The sequence below is a fragment of the Physella acuta genome, unplaced genomic scaffold (genome assembly GCF_028476545.2).
Source record: "Physella acuta isolate Inbredline_101_S28 unplaced genomic scaffold, ASM2847654v3 ptg000913l, whole genome shotgun sequence".
NCBI classification, from domain to species: Eukaryota; Metazoa; Mollusca; class Gastropoda; family Physidae; genus Physella; species Physella acuta.
In genome coordinates this window covers 389,169-412,363 of record NW_026732430.1, presented here as the reverse complement: position 1 = coordinate 412,363, position 23,195 = coordinate 389,169, and the positions used below count along the sequence as shown (strand labels likewise).

The window sequence follows — 23,195 nt, the reverse complement described above, 5'->3', positions numbered from 1 at the left end:
CATACGACTGCATGCTAGATAATGATTTATACAAGGCGCAAAGCTCGCGTGATTATCAGGTTACGGTTGGTCAGTGGCGTCGCTAGGTCGTGTGTCACCCGGTGCGGCACTTCGTGGTGTCACCCCCCCCTCTCAGAAACAAAGTATATATATATATATATATATATATATATATATATATATATATATATATATATATATCGAAAGTTTGAGGGGGGGTTCAAATCGAAAACTTGAGGGGGGGGTGCAAATCGAAAGTTTGAGGGGGGGGGGGGGGGTGCAAATCGAAAACTCGAGGGGGGGGGGTGCAAATCGAAAGTTTGAGGGGGGGGGGGTGCAAATCGAAAATTTGAAAGTTTGTCCCTGGGAAGGGTCTCTATGCCTCTGGGGGGGTGACACCATTAAGTGCCGCACCGGGTGACACCCGACCTCGCTACGCCACTGATATATATATATATATATATATATATATATATATATATATATATATATATATATATATATATATCTGTTTGTGTGTCAACCTACATATGTCTATAATTTAAATACATGCCGCATATGCGTATACGTATGTGTATAAGCTTTAATCACTGCAGACTCAATAGTGACGATGTTTATCTGTAGTCTGTTGAATGTAGCATTACCTTCTCTACAGTGAGCTCGTTTACGTCATGGTGTCAGCCCCACCCTCTTGTAATAATTGTCCATTTGTATTTAAAAACTATTTAACTTTAATTAATTATCAATGGAAATGGCAAAAAGCATTTTTTTTCTGTACATTTTGCAATTTTTTTGCCCTGGTGTCACCCCCCTGAATGGTGTCACCCGGTGCGGTCCGCACCCCCCGTCCCGCCCTCGCGACGCCTCTGCGGTTGGTGCAGGCGTTAACGCAAGTGATTCTTAAACTGTTAACTGTGAGTGCAGTGTTTCTTTCAGATTTTTTACTCCGGGGGACGGGGGACGGACTGTATATTTTCTATATAAATTCTATTTCGTTCGGGGTGGTATTCCCCCCGCCCTCCACCGAAGAAATGCCTGAAAGAAACACTGTGTGAGCAGACACAGACTTTATCACAGAATCTATGCCTTAAAATTGGTGAACGTCATAACGAACAGCGCAGGGGAGTGAAGGCAGTTGTTATATATAATGTCTAGGCCTATAGATTTAGATAGTGGGGTATTCAGGTTGGACTGGTGTAAACACGTTCAAAAACAACAACACAAAACGTAAGCAATAAATATAGCCTACTTTCATTATTCTCTACAGGTCAAAAAGTGTCGTATGACTGTTACCTCTTCCCGTACCGATGTCTGGGTAAGGGCCAGAAATAGAGCTTGCTGCGACAAAACGGCCAGTGACTAAAAGTTTCCGACCAATCGAGCAGTCAATCGACCTCATCGTCGACAAATTGACCCCGTCAACAAGGTACCCGTCAGTGATAGACCTACTGCACCAGACACAAACTATTTGGCTCCTGTCACTACGGCTGCTGCCAATACCTCTCCCATCAGTTGGGTCCATGTCATTTGTCCCCCGACAATAAGGCTCTCGTCATTTCTTCGTCTCACAAGTCGTACATTTAGTCCTCGTCGTATGAAACTCATACCGAAAGAAAAGCTCCTAAAAATTAATATATTGACATTACGCCGTTGCTGCGGGTTGGCGCAATATTTTAAAACGATTTAGTCAATGCTTTCCCAGTTGTGTATTTTTAGAGTTATTTATAGAGTTTTTAGAGTTATTTATAAAAAAAAATGTAAACAATGAAGGCATTCGGCGACCGCCCTGTTGTCAGAAGAGTGTGCCACGGTGTCCATCTCACCATAGGGCAGAGGCGTAGCGACCCCTCCCGGCGCCCGGGGACAAACTTTCAATTTGCCCCCCCCCCCCAATATATTTTTTTATGTTTATAATTCAAAACTGCAGCTAAATTGAGCTTTTAATTGTTTTCTAACCCATTTTGGCGCCCCTAGGGTCGGCGATCGGGGACATATGTACCCCCCCCCCCTCGCTACACCTCTGCCATAAGGTCACCATTAAGCTTTTGAAAAACATTCTTTGGGTTTCTTTTACGATTTAATATTTGTTAGGAGCCATTTTGACGGGAGCCGAATTGTCAACGTAAGCTATTTTAACGAGGTCATTTTGACGGGGCCAATAAGTCGGGGCCATTTTGCGGGTCAATTTTGTCTCTGGCCGTGTAGTGAGTAAGGGTTTGCTTTAGGCTAAGGGTCTCTTTTTTAATGTCATAGTTTCTTCCAGGCATCCCTTCGTGGTGTGGGGGGGGGGGGACGGGACGGGGGACGACGACGACGACGAAATGGAATAGTGTCTACCTGGCCTATGGTCTAGACGGCATGCTGCCACAGTGACTTGTAAGACCAGTCGGCTGCCATGACAGCGGCGGTGCCGACATCAAGGCGAGGCCTCACATCAGAACGTTTTTAGTTAGCTTTAAAACTACAACCTGGTACTTGCCTAAAAATATTTTTATTTTAAAATGAGACTAACCAAGAAGCTTGGACATTTTTTAAAAACGAAAGTCATTTTAAATTTTCTTTATGGTGGGAATTTGAGCCCATATTGACTTCCGTTCATTTTAAAATTAAAATGTGAGTTTTTTGGTTGCAGCATTTAATAAACCGGGAGTGATCTCCCCTAAACTTTCTCGAATATTCTTATATAAAACCACAGGGGGTGGGGACTCGGGATATAGTTATGATTTTTAATCCATTTTAAATACTTAAACTTTTAAAAATAGAATAGAATCTAGTAGAAAAAAGAATTGCGCACCAAGCGAACGCCGAATAAAGATGTGTATAATAGTGCGGAATATTATTAGTACTTTATAAATTCACACGCGTTTTTGAGAAATCGGAAATAGTGAAAATTACTACTTTCGGTCAACAGAAATTACTAAAAATTTGACAGAAGGCAGAAAATTAGACCTTTTACTTACATGTGAAATTTGATTTATCTATCTGAAATAGTACTCAAGTTATAGGCTTTTGAAAAATTCAACGTAGAAAAAGTTCCACTTCCGGTTATCGGAAATCGCTCAAAAGTTGATACGGATCTACGATTTTGATATAATACTAATATATGAAATTTCACCAACCTAGCTGTAACGGTACTCAAGTTATCGTGTTTACACACACACACACACACACACACATACGGACAAGATTGCAAAACTATGTTTTTCCGACTGAGGGAGGTGTTAAACGTCGAGATTTGCAAATATCTCAAATTTTTTTGCACGATTACAATACTTTCTCTATACTTCGTATATACGAGAAAGTAAAAAGTAAAACCTCCTAAAGCTGCTTTCATTTACCCATGCTTAACAAAGCCGTCTATCTTAAGTCATGTCATGTCAGTGGTTCTATCTTAAGTCTGGTCATGTCAGTGGTTCTATCTTAAATCATGTCATGTCAGTGGTTCTATCTTAAATCATGTCATGTCAGTGGTTCTATCTTAAGTCTGGTCATGTCAGTGGTTCTATCTTAAGTCATGTCAGTGGTTCTATCTTAAGTCATGTCAGTGGTTCTATCTTAAGTCTGATCATGTCAGTGGTTCTATCTTAAGTCTGGTCATGTCAGTGGTTCTATCTTAAGTCATGTCATGTCAGTGGTTCTATCTTAAGTCTGGTCATGTCAGTGGTTCTATCTTAAATCATGTCATGTCAGTGGTTCTATCTTAAGTCATGTCAGTGGTTCTATCTTAAGTCATGTCAGTGGTTCTATCTTAAGTCTGATCATGTCAGTGGTTCTATCTTAAGTCTGGTCATGTCAGTGGTTCTATCTTAAGTCTGGTCATGTCATTGGTTCTATCTTAAATCATGTCAGTGGTTCTATCTTAAGTCTGGTCATGTCAGTGGTTCTATCTTAAGTCATGTCATGTCAGTGGTTCTATCTCAAGTCTGGTCATGTCAGTGGTTCTATCTTAAGTCCGGTCATGTCAGTGGTTCTATCTTAAGTCTGGTCATGTCAGTGGTTCTATCTTAAGCCTGGTCAGTGGTTCTATCTTAAGTCAAGTCATGTCAGTGGTTCTATCTTAAGTAAAGTCATGTCAGTGGTTCTATCTTGAATCATGTCAGTGGTTCTATCTTAAGTCATGTCAGTGGTTCTATCTTAAGTCATGTCAGTGGTTCTATCTTAAGTCAAGTCATGTCAGTGGTTCTATCTTAAATCATGTCATGTCAGTGGTTCTATCTTAAGTCATGTCAGTGGTTCTATCTTAAGTCTGGTCATGTCAGTGGTTCTATCTTAAGTCATGTCAGTGGTTCTATCTTAAGTCAAGTCATGTCAGTGGTTATATCTTAAGTCATGTCAGAGGTTCTATCTTAAGTCATGTCAGTGGTTCTATCTTAAGTCATGTCAGTGGTTCTATCTTAAATTAGTCTGGTTTATCACATAGGTTTCGCAGCAAGCCTTCTAATATTGACTAGCTGACTTGGTTGTATCGACATCGATGTTAACACACACGCACGCACGCACGCACACACAAACGCTGACATATTAGATAGTAACTAAAATTCCTTTGAAAAGATAATGTTGTTTGATAATTCAACATTTTATTGTAAATTAATTAGCTACATTGTTTTAATACCAGTATTGAAAAGCTAACAAAATACGTAAGTGTGTTGGATAAGTTTAAATGTTACGGGCTACAGGTTGGAAGACAAGGTGTTACTGTAGCTAAGAAAAAATGTAAACTTGTAGAAAAGTACCTACATTTTAAATTCAATGTAAGCTTTCAGAATAAATGTTTGATAATTTACACTTAAACGAATAGTAAAGTTTTATACGAAAATAAAACAAGAACTTACACGCGCACCCTCCGTCCTCACATTAGATTGTTTAATATAGATCTAGATTGTAACGATTCAAAACTGCCTTTCATACTACATTCACATTTTTCTTGAAAAATTAATGATAGATTGTGTTCTTAGTAATAAACTTACATGTCAACTTGAAAATAGGTTTTAAGGATAATGTACATTATTTAAAATAGGACCATACGTTTAAAAAGTTATGAATTTATTTGAAAATATTTAAATCCAAGAAAACGTAGCCCCAAATTTTCCCAGAAAGACGCTTCTAAGAAAACAAGATCAGTTTACATGAAAAGTTTTCTTGTGATGTAGGGGAGTGTATCATCATTCTGACAAGTTGATCTCCCCTACATAGTTAACAGCTTTTACACAGCCCAAGCGCGTTAACTCTATGTAATTAACAGCAAAACCTGTGTTTTATCTCATGCCAGTGTGGTGTATTCTATACAATTACAATGGACAACTGTTCACACGGATCTCAGCGTGGTTTCATGTAACACAGAAGATTGCTATCAGATAGATATGATCTATCTACAGATAAACTTTAAGTCGCAGATACAAATCTGGTCACCGGCCTTTCAAACGTGGGAGACGATTCTAGGATCTACAGCATAGTGGCCCCACTTTTATACAGTCTGGTACAAGGTACCCACTTTATTGATACAAGGTCCCCACTTTTATACTGTCTGATACAAGGTCCCCACTTTATTGATACAAGGTCCCCACTTTTATACTGTCTGATACAAGGTCCCCACTTTATTGATACAAGGTCCCCACTTTTATACTGTCTGATACAAGGTCCCCACTTTATTGATACAAGGCCCCCACTTTATTGATACAAGGTCCCCACTTTTATACTGTCTGATACAAGGTCCCCACTTTATTGATACAAGATCCCCACTTTTATACTGTCTCATACAAGGTCCCCACTTTTATACTGTCTGATACAAGGTCCCCACTTTTACACTGTCTCATACAAGGTCCCCACTTTCATACTGTCTGATACAAGGTCCCCACTTTTATACAGTCTGATACAAGGTCCCCACTTTTATACTGTCTGATACAAGGTCCCCACTTTTATACAGTCTGATACAAGGTCCCCACTTTTATACTGTTTGATAAAAAGTTTCACACATTTACACTGTAATAATACAAGGCTCCCACTTATACTGTCTGATACAAGGCACCCACTGTAACAAAGATGATATACATATAAGTGTCTCACATGAAACAGCAGTAACAACATGTAAATAATGTTTCGATAATTATGATATTCAGTTCCGATAGCCACGAATGTTTGAAGTAGGACCAATATTAACCCACGAATGGTTGAAATAGGACCAATATTAACCCACGAATGGTTGAACTAGGACCAATATTAACCCACGAATGGTTGAAATAGGACCAATATTAACCCACGAATGGTTGAAATAGGACCAATATTAACCCACGAATGGTTGAAATAGGACCAATATTAACCCACGAATGGTTGAACTAGGACCAATATTAACCCACGAATGGTTGAACTAGGACCAATATTAACCCACGAATGGTTGAAATAGGACCAATATTAACCCACGAATGGTTGAAATAGGACCAATATTAACCCACAAATGGTTGAAATAGGACCAATATTAACCCACGAATGGTTGAACTAGGACCAATATTAACACACGAATGGTTGAAATAGGACCAATATTAACCCACGAATGGTTGAACTAGGACCAATATTAACCCACAAATGGTTGAACTAGGACCAATATTAACCCACGAATGGTTGAACTAGGACCAATATTAACCCACAAATGGTTGAACTAGGACCAATATTAACCCACGAATGGTTGAACTAGGACCAATATTAACCCACAAATGGTTGAACTAGGACCAATATTAACCCACGAATGGTTGAACTAGGACCAATATTAACCCACGAATGGTTGAAATAGGACCAATATTAACCCACGAATGGTTGAACTAGGACCAATATTAACCCACAAATGGTTGAACTAGGACCAATATTAACCCACGAATGGTTGAACTAGGACCAATATTAACCCACGAATGGTTGAAATAGGACCAATATTAACCCACGAATGGTTGAACTAGGACCAATATTAACCCACAAATGGTTGAACTAGGACCAATATTAACCCACGAATGGTTGAACTAGGACCAATATTAACCCACAAATGGTTGAACTAGGACCAATATTAACCCACAAATGGTTGAACTAGGACCAATATTTACCCACGAATGTTTGAAGGAGGACCAATATTAACACACTAACCTTTAAAGGCATCTAAATAAACAAATAGCAATTCTTATATAACATAACATTCTTCAATAAGAGATTCTATTAACTGTATAAAAATAATCAATGACAATGGTCAGACATGGCTATCGGTATGTATAATCATACATACTGTTTATAATTACACTTGTTAAGGGAGATAAACAAATTCTAGAGCATATTTTTACATAACAAAATTTTTCTTGATCACATGACTGAACAAACGGGTGACTTGAATGACGTCACGGTGTCAGATTTAGGCCTCTCACGTGATACGGGTTTGATCTGTCTCAGCAGTAGCTTGTCACTTCCGGCCGGATAGACAGCAGACGGCGGGCGTGAGTAGTTGGGGCAGCCATTTTTCCCGACTCTGTCCCAGGACCTGCTGAAAGAAAGCCAAAATTATTCTATGACCACAGGGTCGTCTGGAGGTTTATATAAGGATATAAACAAAACACAAACAGATTTTGCCAATCAGTTCTGGTGCAGTTATAAATACAAGGCTTTCATACAGCCCGCCCTGGGGCGTCTGGGCGGTAGTGTGGACAAACCCGCGCCTAAACTTCTATGATCCAAGAAATATATAGCACCAGCTTTGTTTTCATTGAAATGGCTCACGTCTAACATAATACGAAATTGTTAACGCATTAATGAAATCCTATTATTAAGAGGATTTCATTAATGCGTCTTAACTTAAAATATTGCGTCAGCCTTTCTTCTAAGAGCGAATCAACGTGCGGGACGGGTACGCTAGTATATATAATATATTATATATATATATATATATATATATATATATATATATATATATATATATATATATATATATATATATGTGTGTGTGTGTGTGTGTTTGTGTGTGTGGGTATATGTGTGCATGTGAACTTATTTGTAATAGGTCTTTTTTTCTATTTTAGCTTTGGGGAAGGGGGGAAGCGGCTGAGTTACTAAAGCTACCCCTTAGATCCATCAAGTCATTGGGTATTTAAATTTCTCATTTTTATTTTTACACATAGAGTATTTAGTCTAACATACCATTTTACTGTAGACTAACTAGCCGTTTATGTGATTGATATACCCAAACATTTTTTGTGCAAAGACTTGTGTGTGTGCTAAAACAGTATGCTAATAATAGACCGTGTTGGTTACCTCGGGCTGCGGTATTCAAACATGTCTGTGTTGCCGACCTTCCTGGAGGGGAGAGCACTCAGGACGGAGGTTGGGTTGTCTCGGGAGTTGTCTATGATCGTGTACGAGAAGAAGGAGCCGTCCGTACAGCCCACCAAGACAGTCCGGTCGTCTGCACAAACGTGGACGTGGCATACGCATGCGTGAACGTCGCAGACGGCCAAGGGAAACCCATCAGCCAATCGGGTGACGTACAGCGTCGTGTCCTTGTAGGAAATCAACACCGTGTTCCGTAGGGCAAAAGCTTGGGGCGGCAGGGCCGAGAGGGAGGCCACGCCTATGAAACGTCCCAAGGTTGTGTGGAAGATGTTCGCCTTGTCGTCGATACACATCGTGCAGTCAGGGGTGAAGGTCAGAGGGTGCGCGCCTATCTCGTAGCTCGGTGTCGGGAAAGGAATACAGAGCACGGTCAAGGAACCAGTTCGGACATCCAGCAGAAAGAAACCGAACGTTCTTTGAGGCTTCTCATTCGTGTGGTCGTCTTCATCATCCGGGGCGTTATCTTTAGAGTTTTTACAGGAAAATATGGCGGCGATTAAACTGGTGTTTTCCTGTGCGCACGGCCAGACTTGGAGGATGTCGTACAGATGGTCAGAGAACTGGATGCTACTGGAGTCGTAGGTCGACTTCCTCATCTCGCCGGCCAGGTCAAACACACAGATGCACGCGCTCGACTGCTCGCTGTTGTTGTTGATGTCGTCTGCTGAGTGGATGACCAGGTACTGGTCGTCGTGCGTCACAAACGGCTTGGACTTGACGCACGTCACAGTTGGTACATACGTGTGCTCGAAAAACTCCCGCTTGTCAAATTTAAGGGCAGACAGGTAGTAAGGCGCGCTGAACGAGTTCTCCTTCTGCGCCACCATGAGCACGGAGTCAGTGACTCTACAACTGACGCAGTAGCCCGAGACATTCCCGACCTCCAGGACAATGCGTCTCTCCGTCCTGTCCCACAGCTTGAAGGCGGTGCCGGACAGTCGCGGGGTGGTGGACACCAGCACCCAGTTCCCGTCGGGGGAGGTGGCGAAGTCCTGCACTGGCGCGTCGTGCGTCAGCAGGTCCGTGATGACGCCACTGGACATGTCAATGACGCCGAGCTCGTCGCCCTGCTCACACTTGACGAAGGCCAGCAGGTTGTGGGCGGCCGGCTGGAACTCTCGGATGGCACCGGTCAGCTTATCACGTGTGTTGACCCTGCTCACCCCGTCTCCAATGTTCCACACCTGAGGGAGACACAACATTTGTATGTAGCAACACAATATGTATGTAAAATCACAATATCTGTATGTGGGTACCCATTAGTATGAGTCCCCATTAATGTGAGCACCAGTTAATGTACTGCAGGCACAGTCAACCTGCGACCTACCTGCAAGTCTGTGCTGCCGTCAATGTGGGTGATCACCTGACTTCTCGTCTGCGAGACCACTAGGCCTGTGATGAGGCCGATGGGGGCTTGGATGACCTTGACCATCGTGGATGTGGGGATGTGCCAAACATAGACGTTTCTGGAGAAAACGGAAAAAGCCATGAGATCTTGTTTACAGTAGGGATTTTAGAAATTATCCAGTAGATTTACCTAAAGAAATGCGCAATAGCCAATAGAAAGAGAGAATTTTTGGTGAGGCAAACCTTAGCATGGTAGCCACTGACCTACCTCTGGTAGCCACTGACCTACCTCAGCATGGTAGCCACAACATAGCTGCTGTCCGCCGTGAACTCGGCTCGCTCGAACACGGACTGCACGTAGTTGGCTCTGGGTAGCTTCATCTCTACTGGGACGTCGTCCGGCTTGCTGAAGGCTGCGATGATCTTCTCGGAGGTCCGGTGATAGACGAGCAGAATTTTACTACCGCGGATCAGCAGAAGGGCGTCGTTTGGTGAGACTGTGAGCCTGGAGCAAACGGAGGATAGTTTTAACTAGCCTCTGCCGTTTCGTGAGTACTTTTAGAATGGCATGTTTCATTTATCATGTTTCATTGATCAATGATTTTAAATGAAGACATTTTCAAACGGGTCATTATTTTTGTTTGTCTTTAAATTAACGTTTAGTCACAAGCTTAAAAAAAGGTGGGAGAAATGAAAGTCTGAAGTGTTTGGCATTTAATCAATCATGTAGGCAATGGTCGGTAGTTGACGGCGTGAGAGTTTTTGCCTACCCCAAGATGGCGTCTCCTGGCATCCGGTCCTCCAGCACCGCCCTGTAGGTCATGTCGACCTGGTTTCCGTTCAGGTGCATGATGGTCAGTCTGGTATCGCTGTCGTTGCTGATGAAGGCGCGGAGCCCGTCTCGTGTGAGCAGGAGGGTGGTGGGGTGGCAGCCGATGGGGACAGTGAGCAGGTGCTGCAGGGTGTACACGTCATAGGCCAGCAGGTGGGCGTTCGAGTTGCAGAAGACACGTCTGCCGTCTGGCGTGATGCAGCAGACGCGAGCCTTGCCCTCTAGCGGGATGATGTGGAGGACTTCGCCTGTTCGGATAGTAACACAGTCATTGTGACAGGGGACACAACCACACAGTCATTGTGACAGGGGACACAACAACACAGTAATTGTGACAGGGGACACAACCACACAGAGCTTGTGACAGGGGACACAACCACACAGTAATTGTGACAGGGGACACAACCACACAGTAATTGTGACAGGGGACACAACCACACAGAGCTTGTGACAGGGGACACAACCACACAGTCATTATGACAGGGGACACAACCACACAGTCATTGTGAGAGGGGACAAAACTTGTTGGACAAAGTCGCACAGCTAGTGAAAGAGAAACAGCATACGCATGATTGTTGCTAACGGTGGAAAGTAGTAATAAGAATAAAAAAAAACAGCACTTTAAATGGGATTGAAACGTTTTTTCTTTAAACAGACCGGAATAAATTATATGGAGTCAGTGGTAAGCCATTTGCGAGTAAGGTGACAGTGCATGGATTTAATTCGTAAACATATTAAGGGAAAGCACTGTAGTTTTCTAGTACTTTCACAATTATTTGAGTTACCACCCTTGAGGAAAATTTTGAAACTCAAGAAAAAATATACAACTAATATTAAATTTTACTTTAGTTTATAGAGAACATAAATTTAAAACAGAAGTTTAAAGTTATACAACAACCATTACAACACATGTGCCACCATTTATACAACAACCACCAGAACAAATGTCCCCACGGTCACACAACCCTCGGGACCCGCGGGTACCCACCTGACGGGATGGCACAGATACACAGGACACTGTTGGCCAGGGTGACGACGGCACAGAGCCTGTCGTCTGTCAGACAGATGGGACCTTTCTTGTACAGACTCGTCTTGCCCTCCATGTGGTTCAGTACAATGATTTGTTTCAGGAACTCTCCGCTCTCGGAGGCGTGAATTTTGATAGCCTTCTCTGTCACGTGATCGACTATAATTAGATACTTGTTGTTTGGTGTCGTGTGCAGTTCGCCGTTGGACACCAGAACTGTAGATTTTAATTCCCCGGTGGTCAAGTCAAAGGTGTGGACGTAGGGGTCGTCCCTTCGCTTGGCGAGCAGGTGCTTGTCGTCGTTGATGAGGGTCATGTGCTCCATGACCCCCGGGCACTCGAGGGTCAGCTGCAGGGAGCTGCCCGGCACGTGCTGGTAGGGGAAGTTGGGGATCACGCCCGAATGCTTCAGCCCGTCCGTGTCGCACTGCCGGATCAGGGACCGGATGTTGGGGTGGGTGGGGTAGTAGGGCAGCAGGTGCCCGGTCAGCTGTGTGGGCAGGGCGCTGAGGTCACGCTCGATGGTGGCGCGGGAGACGCGGAGGGTCTCCTCCAGGAGGGCGACCTCCTCCGAGGGCTGGAGCTCCAGGTCGTCAATGACATGCTGGAGCGAGAGGGCCCTCGCCTTACAGAACAGCCACTCGTAGTTGAAGTAGACCAGGGCGTCCAGCTCCTTGTGGCGCCCCGCGAGGTGCAGGTGTCGGGGGACCTGGTTGTACATTCGCTTGTTGTAGCGCAGGCTCCCGTCGTCATGGTTACCGAAGGTGTACGGCTGCTGGGGGACTTTTCTGTCCAGGTTCACAGACGACCGGTTAGGGATATTAACCGGTTTGGCCCGGTTGGCCCAGGTTCCCAGGAAGTAATCAGCGATGTTGGAGTGGACCAAGGTGACCACAGCCTCGTCTCCTAGGTAACGGGAGTTGACGGCGTGGATGAAGCTGTCATGGTGCCACATGGTCACCGTGACGCCGTCAGCGTCCCTGTAGGACAGGAACATCTCCACGTCCTGCTTCAGGCCGATCCACTTGATGTAGGGCACCCTCCTGAGTGGTGGGTGGAAGTCTCGGAACAGCTCGTTCAGCACGTCCTCGTCTAACGAGAGAATGTCCTCCATCTCGCAGTCGCTGAGGCCCGTGCACGACGCCACCATGTAGGCGAACGCCCTAGAGACCAGCACCAGTCCGTGTTTGCTCTCCAGCCTGGCCAAAAGTTCTGCGATTCCTTCCTCGCAGCTCCGGGGAAGCTTCACGCTCTCGGCGTCTGTGAATGAGTTCCACTCCTTGGCGATGTTAGCCAGTAGTTCCACGTACAGCGGCAACGGCTCGCCCTGGATGACGTCTCGTAAGGCCGCCATTTGCTCGGGGGTGACCGATCTGTCCATCGACTTGAGCAGGCTGGTCAGCATCTCCGCGCACTCGTCCACCGTGGAGGGCAGGACCTCGAGGAAGCTCCCAGCGTCCCGGGGCAGCACCTCGTGCTTGAGTCTCTCCAGCAGCCCGTGGGAGGTCTGGTGGGCTGTCAGGACCAGCTTGACGTTGGGAGGAAGGGATGCTGGGATCCACTCCAAGTTGAGAGAGACACCGTCGGAGTGTAAGAGTTCAAGGCCATCTATCAGGACAACCAGTCTGAAAATAGAAGAAATAACTTAAGCACACGGTATACAATGTTTATATCAGTCGACGATATTTGATACAAAACAAAATGACAAGACCACTGAGCACACACATGACCAGACCACTGAGCACACACATGACAAGACCACTGAGCACACACATGACAAGACCACTGAGCACACACATGACAAGACCATTGACCACACAAATGACAAGACCACTGACCACACCACACACGACAAGACCACTGACCACACCCAATGATTGCTTACCTTGTCGTGTCTGGCACCGATGCCAGCATCTCTCTAAAGCACTTGGTCAAGTCCTTGAGCTCGAGGGGGAGGTTCTCCCCGGACAGTCCGGCCAGTCCAGACTGTCCAGACTGTCCAGACAGCACAGACAGCTCACAGGCCAGCGCCACCTGTTGGCTGACACTGATCAACAGCTGACGTAACTCGTTAGACCTGGGGGTGTGTCCAGCATAGCGCAGGACTATGACGTAATCGTCCTTCAGCAGTTCGGACATCTGCATAGTTAAAATGGTCAATGTAATCAACATTATATCAACATTTTAACATCAACATTTTATATCAACATTTTACATCAACATTTTATATCAACATTTTATATCAACATTTTATATCAACATTTTATATCAACATTTTACATCAACATTATTTATATCAGATGGGACTTCAAAGGTTTTAGGTGGACAAAATTTGATGTGAACCTTTAAACTAGTTCATTACTGCAACTACAGAGTGTTTTATCCAACTGTGACTACATGGACTAACTGCATCTAGATTTAATATAGGCTAATGTGTACCTACATGAAAAGATGTACCGGTTGTGTTTACATTGAATGCTGTTCCCACTGTACTTCCAGCGAATACTGTACCTAACTGTAACTGTACCTGACTGTACTTAACTGTACCTAATTTACCTGTACTTTACCGTACCTAACTGTACCTCTATTGAATGCTGTACCAAACTGTACCTCTATTGAATGCTGTACCTAACTGTACCTCTATTGAATGCTGTACCTAACTGTACCTCTATTGAATGCTGTACCTAACTGTCCTACATGCACCAAACTGTACCTCTATTGAATGTTGTACCTAACTGTACCTCTATTGAATGCAGTACCTAACTCTACCTCTATTGAATGCTGTACCTAACTGTACCTCTATTGAATGCTGTACCCAGCACTACCTACATGGAAGGCTATCTTAGATGAATACTGTACCCAGCGCTACCTACATGGAAGGCTATCTTAGAGATGAGCTTCGACTTCCCCGAGCCCGGGGCCCCATGGATGACCAGCGGCCGGCAGGAGAGGCCCGTGACGTAATCCTGGAGCTGCTGCAGGGTCTGGTGCTGGTTGTAGAAGCTGGAAGCCGTGTAGCGACACCTGGCCCAGTGTTGTCTGGCCTCGTCACACAGGGTTAAACTACCTGGGGAACATAGCACAGGGTTAAACTACCTGGGGGAACATCAGACAGGGTTAGACTACCTGGGGAACATAGCACAGGGTTAGACTACCTGGGGAACATAGCACAGGGTTAGACTACCTGGGGAACATAGCACAGGGTTAGACTACCTGGGGAACATAGCACAGGGTTAGACTACCTGGGGAACATAGCACAGGGTTAAACTACCCGGGGAACATAGCACACGGTTAAACTACCTGGGGAACATAGCACAGGGTTAAACTACCTGGGGAACATAGCACAGGGTTAAACTACCTGGGGAACATAGCACAGGGTTAAACTACCTGGGGAACATAGCACAGGGTTAAACTACCTGGGGAACATAGCACAGGGTTAAACTACCTGGGGAACATAGCACAGGGTTAAACTACCTGGGGAACATAGCACAGGGTTAAACTACCTGGGGAACATAGCACAGGGTTAAACTACCTGGGGAACATAGCACAGGGTTAAACTACCTGGGGAACATAGCGCAGGGTTAGACTACCTGGGGAACATAGCACAAGGTTAAACTACCTGGGGAACATAGCACAGGGTTAAACTACCTGGGGAACATAGCACAGGGTTAAACTACCTGGGGAACATAACACAGGGTTAAACTACCTGGGGAACAGCACAGGGTTAAACTACCTAGGGAACAGCACAGGGTTAAACTACCTAGGGAACATAGCACACGGTTAAACTACCTGGGGAACATAGCACAGGGTTAAACTACCTGGAGAACATAGCACTGGGTTAAACTACCTGGGGAACATCACACAGGGTTAAACTATCTGGGGAACATCACACATGGTTAAACTACATGGGGAACATAACACAGGGCTAAATTACTTGGAGAACATAACATGGTTAAACTACCTGGGGAACATAACAGGGTTAAACTACCTGGGGAACATAACATAGGGTTAAACTACCTGGGAAACACCACACAAGGTTAAACTACCTGGGAAACACCACACAAGGTTAAACTACCTGGGGAACATCACACAGGGTTAAACTATCTGGGGAGCATCACACAGGGTTAAACTACCTGGGGAACATCACCCACGGTTAAACTACCTGGGGAACATAGCACAGGGTTAAACTACCTGGGGAACATCACCCACGGTTAAACTACCTGGGGAACATCATACAGGGTTAAACTACCTGGTGAGCATTACACCGGGTTAAACTACCTGTGGAACATCAGGAGGAACGATTCAGGTATAAAATGAAAACTTTGAGTTGACCTACATAAAGTGACCTTGAAATGTGAGCACCTACCCTGGACGTCTGGCAGTGGCACGCCCTCGTCTATCAGCCTGACGCAGATGTCAAACAGACGCTGGCACAGTGTCTGCAGGTATTCCTTGTGCAGCTGGGGGTGGATGACGTCATCGTACCGCCACAAGACATCGTGATGTGTGATGTTGGCCTCCCCCACCAAGTTCCCCACCCGCTTCTTCAGCTTGGCCAACTTTTCCTGGGCTACCGGGTCCATCTCCAGCCGTGACGTCATCTCGTCCATCTTCAGGTCAGCGAACCTGGGAGTTCTGGAATCTTCCGTGTAGTTCTTCAGGTCGGCGATGGTCCTCGTGATTAGCACAGATCTTAATCTAGGATTATCGTTAATCTCGGTGCCGAGCAAAATCTGGTTCTCAAGATCTGTAGAGATGATTACGTCATTAATGTGGTGGTGGCTTTATAACCTGCAAGCTTTGGGTTTGTTTATGGCTCTCTGACATCATGACCTACTTTTGTTTGATGTGTACCCTAGTGATAGGTACCTAACCCCCTTTATGTCTGGGTACCTGACCCCCCCCCTTATGTCTGGGTACCTGACCCCCCCCTTATGTCTGGGTACCTGACCCCCCCTTATTTCTGTGTACCTGACCCCAACTATGACCAGTACCTGGTAAATCTGGGAAAGCGAAATGAAGTGGTGCTAGTCATACGATCCCACCACAAATAGAAGTCAGATTGCCGATGAACTCTACTTCCTCTACCACCATGACACTTCCGGATGTTAACCTGCAAGTTGAGATGAGACAAAACTATTTTGGCCACCTACCCGAAGCGAAGTAGCGGCCCTTTGAGTCACTCTCCATCGTCCCATTCATATAGGCAAGCTCCGCCCCTCGCAGTATTAGCGATTTGATTTCCTGTTGTAGCTCCTCCCAGTTGGCCTCTTCGGTTGGTTGGCCATCTATGTTGGCCCCTCCTGATGTTGGGCCATTTGTATTGGCCTATGAAAACAAAACCTTTAAAATCTACTTTCTGAAACCCAAGGTTTACACAATACATTTTATAGGCAACCGACAAGAACTATTTCTCTACAGACTAGTATGGAAGACCATTAGACTCAATGTTCTGAAACCTTTCTGATAACATTGTATGATTGTATAAACCTAGTCAACTTTGTTCTAGCAGTATATTTAGCCGCGACAAATTTGAAGTAAAAAAGCCAAGGTCTAACCTCCGCCATTTGAAGTTTACACACGAGAACGTTGTTTTCATATCTAGTCCTGGATGGTCAACTTTGACCTTCAGGGGCTTAAACCTGGGAAAACCCTAACTAAACTGACGGGCCGACCCCTTGGAAGAGAGGGTCTTTTTAATTTTTTTTTAAAGATTTCCCCCCAACGCCAGTTTGATGCTTAGGGAAAAATAATTTCCAATCATTATATAAGCATCAGTACTTAATATACCTCCCAATTAGTGTTTCTTCCAGACATTTTTCTCCGGGGGGGGCACTTGAAATTTTCGGGGTGGGGGGGGGGGGCGGTAGACTTTCGTCGGGGGTGGGGCGGACACTGTTAAAAGTATATTTTTTCTGTATAATTTTCATTTCGTTCGGGGGGGGGGGGGAAGCACTGTTTCTTCCAGGCATCTCTTCGGGGGGGGGGGGGGGGGGGTCCCAAGCTTTCAATTTTCAAGCCTTTTAATTTGAACGTTGAATTTGTATAAATCGTGTTTCGCCCAAATCAACAACTTTTTAACCCTTATGATGTGGTTCTCATCACCAGAAGAATAAACCGGTAGTGATCTCCCCTAAACTTTCTCGAATATTCTTATATAAAACAACAGGGGATGGTAACTGGGGATATAGTTATGATTTTTAATCCATTTTAAATACTTAAACTTTTAAAAATAGAATAGAATCTCATAAAAAAAACATTGCGCACCAAGCAAACGCCGAATAAAAACGCGTATAATAGTGCGCAATATTATTAGTACTTTAAAAATTTACATTAGTTTTTTGAGAAATCGGAAGTAGCGTAAATTACTACTTCCAGTCAACGGAAATTACTCAAAATTTAACAGAAGGTAGAGAATTAGATCTTTTACTTACATGTGAAATTTCATTTATCTATCTGAAATAGTACTCAAGTTATAGGCTTTTGAAAAATTCAAAGTAGGAAAAGTACCACTTCCGGTTATCGGAAATCGCTCAAAAGTTGATACGGATCTACGATTTTGATAAAATACTTATATATGAAATTTCATCAACCTAGCTGTAACGGTACTCAAGTTATCGTGTTTACACACGGACAGACAGACAGACAGACACACACACACACAGACATACGGACAAGATTGCAAAATTATGTTTTTCCGTATCAGTGAGGTGTAAAACGTCGAGATTTGTAAAAATCTCGATTTTTTTTTTTGCACGATTACAATACTTTCTCTATACTACGTATATACGAGAAAGTAAAAAAGTGGGAGTGGGCTGACGTACATTTCTCGTATGTTCGTATATTTTAGTAAGTGTTGGGACATCCAGTGTGGGATCCAGCTAAAGAAATGTAGGTTTGTGACAAAACCTTTGTTTTTTAGCAAATATTTAATGGCTGCTTTGTTAGAAAATGATGCAAAATTATCATAACTGTATCTCAGCACAACCTACCTATAACCTAGCACAACCTACCTGTACCTCAGCACAACCTATCTATAACCCAGGACAACCTATCTATAACCCAGCACAAACTACCCGTAGCTCAACCTACCTGTACCTCAGCTAGCAGCACAGATTTCTCCTTTAAGATGTAGACGGGCGGGATGTTATTGCCGTCCATGACGTAACACCTGTCCAGGAGGGGGGCGTTCCTCGTGTCCCTCCCTCTGTGGCCGTGGAGGGCCAGTCGGATGGCGTCATATTCTTCCGACATGATGACGTCAGGGAGGGAAACTGGACCGTACTTTTGTCCAATAAATGCCTAAGAAGAGAGAGGGAGGGATTGGGTAAAGAACAGACGCGCAACGATTCTTAAGTATGGGGGAGGTGGGAGGTGAAGTGGCGGATAGGAGGAGGTAGTACCATGATTGCAAAATATGTTGTGCTATTACGTTACTCTTGTGTTTTGTTACAAAGATCATAAACTATGAACAAGACCATCACTTCCATCACGTGACATTGAGGTAGGTCAGCAGTGAGAGGTCAGGGGTGAGATATGACAAATGACAATGACATCTTACAATAAAGTTTGGCCCAGCTGAGAGTCCATGACATCTCTGAATTTCTCTGATCCTCAGTGACGTCAGGTCACTCTGACATGTCATCATCTGGGGCGACAGACCCCAGTGGAGGTCAACGATCTGGAGATTAGGAGATTAGGATTAGGTGAGTAGAAGATTAGGGCAGGGTGGATTAGGTGATCTGGACATTAGGAGATTAGGACTGGGTGAGAGGTAGATTAAGGCAGGGTGGATTAGCTTAATATGACTTAGCATTCAAACATAGTTACAGTCGACCAGACAGACAGTTGATAAGACAGACAGAAGACTAGACAATTGACCTGACAGTTAACCAGACAGTTGACCAGTCAGTTGACCAGACAGACAGTTGACCAGACAGTTAACCAGACAGTTGACCAGTTAGATGACCAGACAGACAGTTGACCAGACAGACAGTTGACCAGTGAGATGACCAGACAGACAGTTGATCAGACAGACAGTTGACCAGACAGACAGTTGACCAGTGAGATGACCAGACAGCAACACCTAGCCTCCCCAGAGAGCTGTTCACCTGAAACTCCATGCTGTATTTGTCCCTGCAGTAAGCCCTTAGCCTGGGGTAAACAAACTCCACCAAAGCATCCCTCTCGGTCACGGAGTCTGAAAGATCAACAAACACGCGTAAACCCAACTATCTGCACAGTGGCGGCCTTAAAGGGGGCTCTACAGCAACGTTAGAGGCGAGTTAGAGAAAAACGGACCATGGGTTCAGACTAGGGGGTCATGGGAGTGGGGGTCAGGCAAGGGGGGTCATGTGAGTGGGGTAAGACGAGGGGATCTTAGGAGTGGGGTCTCAGGAGGGAGTCATGGGAGTGGGGTCACGAGAGGGAGTCATGGGAGTGGGGTCAGGGCAATGGGGATGTGAATCCTTGATGTAGCTTTATTTTATTTGAACTTCATACCAACAAAACTATTGGTCAAAAATTAACTACACTCGCTTTCAAAATCGTAAAAATATGCCAATATTATATTTGTAAAATATTGATAAAATAGTTTAAAATATGTAAACATTGACCTGTCAGGTAAACCTCACCATCTGACCTCATGAGTCCCTTATCATAATGGAACACAGGTAAACCCTGACCACACAGGTAAACCCTGACCAACTAGATAAACCCTGACTACACAGCTGACCACCCAGATAAACCCTGAACACCAAGGTAAACCCTGACCATACAGGTAAACCCTGACCACCCAGGTAAACCCTGACCACACAGGTAAACCATGACTTACCTGTCCCAGTGGAGCACAGGTAAATCCTGACCAACTAGATAAACCCTGACCTCCCAGGTAAACCCTGACCTCCCAGGTAAACCCTGACCACACATGTAAACCCTGACTCACCTGTCCCCGTGGAACACAGGTAAACCCTGATCACCTGTGCTTTGACCGATGGAATTTCTTCTGGTGCCAACCTGCCAGTGAGCAGGTTGTGTTCTTTGACTGACAGCTGTGACGTCATGGTTTGGCACTAGAAATATGACTGCTGTCAAAGTGACACCTGAAAAAAAAATCAATTTTCTAACCCCCCTAAACAACAATCACGTTTCAAGCAGCCATTTTAACGAGAATAATTTTGAAAATAAAATATTAACTTTTTTTGGGTTGGTTTATCTTTTACTTTTTATTTGTTCTAAAGGATGGATTCATGGGGAAGTATTATTCAAGGGGGGGGGGGGGGGGGAGATAAACATGTGTTTTGTATCATGAAGCAGACGAGAAGTCAGATTCTCGACAACTTTGGTCTTAATGTATTTAACACGATGACTTTGTTTTGGCCCATGTTGCCACTATGGTAAACAGACATGTTGTCAGAGTATCAAACTGCTAGGACTGGATGCCACATTTGGCAGGACTTTCGCCGGTGTCAACACGGGAATCAGACACTCACGACACCTTGTCTAGACACTGTCAACAAAACTGGCCAGAAAATTGGCTTCTGATGGCCAGTTAGGATCTCTCAGCTAATGTGCTTAAATCTTTGGCATCGTTTGCCTGCCTCACTGCGCATGTCCGTACCGCCATTGTTGACCTAAAAAGTTGGGGGTGGAATTGATTTGTTTTTCTATTTGTGAATCTGCGGACATAGTTTTAAGTTAAAACTGAAACGTTATGCATTGTGAATCTTAATATTATGTAACTATATTAAGAAAACATGGCGGCTGTTTATATATAAAAATGTTGTCGTAACCGTCGGAAACAAGGCCGGTAACTCAGACTACAATTGGTAAAGAAGACTTGTTGTAAGCAATGACGATAGAGAATATAGCCACTGCATCAGAAAGACACTTGAATTAGGGAGCGAGAGAACACAGGTACAAAATACAGAAAGTAACAGAACACAAATACAGAAAGTAAAAGAACACAAATACAGAAAGTAACAGAACACAAATACAGAAAGTAACAGAACACAAATACAGAAAGTAACAGAACACAAATACAGAAAGTAACAGAACACAAATACAGAAAGTAACAGAACACAAATACAGAAAGTAACAGAACACAAATACAGAAAGTAACAGAACACAAATACAGAAAGTAACAGAACACAAATACAGAAAGTAACAGAACACAAATACAATAGGCAAAGTAACAAGAAAACACAAACACAGCAAAGCTACAGCTATGGGTTTCTGTAGGCAGTTGTACGGATGTCGGGGTGGGGTGGACAGGGAGAGATTCCAGTACACATTCCTGGGTTTTTTTTAAGTTACATGACGTTTTGTTGACGCTAGTTTAAATTTTAGCTTTTTCCTATTAAAATCAATGATTAATGAAAACACAAACCAATGCATTTGGCTTTAGCTTGCTGCTTTAATTATTTCAATGAACACAACAAGATTATTTAGGCTTAGCCCTCCCACAATCAGACAACATAAGCTGTGCTACTCCATTCTACAAACTTTTATTTAGTCACCCATAATTCAAAACTTTATTGCACTGGAAATATAGTTTGCTTTTTTACATATTGCCTATAATTTATTCATAATACAATGCAAAGTATTAAAACATATTTCAATAAAATAAGTTTTAAAAAAAGTTAAAAAGTTGCATGTACTTTCAATCAAAGTACCAGTACTTACATGTACCATGTTGTACCAGTTGTTGTCAAGCTGTTTGTGTTCTGTAAACACAGTTGTCCCCCTTCACACCGGTGCCATTAGAACTACCCACTCTATAAATTTCAACCATGTATGGAAAGCCGTAAGCTCATTTTATGCGAGAATCAATAACTACTTACAATGTAAATAAAATGCCCGTCGTAGCCCCTCCGTATAAAGGTGTGTTGAATCGATCCAGTAATTTAAATACGTGCCCTCCTGTGTTGTGTACTTTAACCTTTGACCTCTATAAGCTACACGTCAGATAAGGAGGAGCTCTGCCACGATTTCTTGTGATTGGTTATTGATTTTTTGATGAGTGTGTATGATTTGATCCTCCCTAGAGGGCATAGCTGAACACGGCAGAGGTGTCAATATCAATGGAAGATTTGGAGAACTTGCCGTGGCAATACTACATGGGTTAGAAAAATGTGAAAGAAATCTTAGTTTGGCTGAAGTAAACTACGAAAATTTATCTGGTCAAACTATTAGGTCTCTTTGTTTGAATGATAAACCACATAAAACACTTCACACATTTATACCCGGATAAGGATTGCTCTTACTATAATGGATTAATCCTTAATTTAAAAACAAACAGACAGCAATGGGGAAAACATTCACCCTATATTTAGTTTTGGTTTAGCTTTACTAACTAAACTAATCTGACGTAACCTAGCTAACTAACGTGACCATCTCATGGGAGTTTTGTCTTGTGTCATGGCTCTCGTAGACACATAGTGGACACACAGTGGACACAATCTGGACACACAACGGACATAATATAGACACACAGTGGACCCAGTCTGGACACAGCGAAGACAATATGGACATACAATTGACACATAGTGGACACACAGTGGACACATAAGCTACACATAGCAGACACATAATGGACGTACAATGGTCCTGTAGAGGACACAACAATCAACAAGT

General features: G+C 43.7%; 1 protein-coding gene across 2 annotated transcripts; it reads right to left on the bottom strand.

Annotated features, from left to right (window-relative positions):
- Positions 1-4,565: 4,565 nt before the first annotated feature.
- Positions 4,566-22,326, bottom strand: LOC131953180 (NACHT and WD repeat domain-containing protein 2). Of its 2 annotated transcripts, none has more exons than XM_059316245.1 (15): positions 22,245-22,326; positions 20,506-20,662; positions 19,673-19,761; positions 19,123-19,242; positions 18,654-18,863; positions 16,715-16,889; positions 15,928-16,308; positions 14,435-14,628; positions 13,447-13,700; positions 11,523-13,186; positions 10,473-10,782; positions 9,992-10,207; positions 9,683-9,821; positions 8,278-9,539; positions 4,566-7,513 (listed from the first exon to the last, which is right to left on the bottom strand). In XM_059316245.1, the coding sequence occupies exons 2-15, from the start codon at positions 20,621-20,623 to the stop codon at positions 7,336-7,338; spliced, it is 5,310 nt and encodes a 1,769-aa protein (XP_059172228.1). In that variant the 5' UTR covers positions 20,624-20,662; positions 22,245-22,326; the 3' UTR covers positions 4,566-7,335. The 2 variants fall into 2 exon arrangements, with proteins under 2 accessions (XP_059172228.1, XP_059172229.1); XM_059316246.1 differs by having other exon boundaries at positions 4,566-7,510.
- Positions 22,327-23,195: the final 869 nt, after the last annotated feature.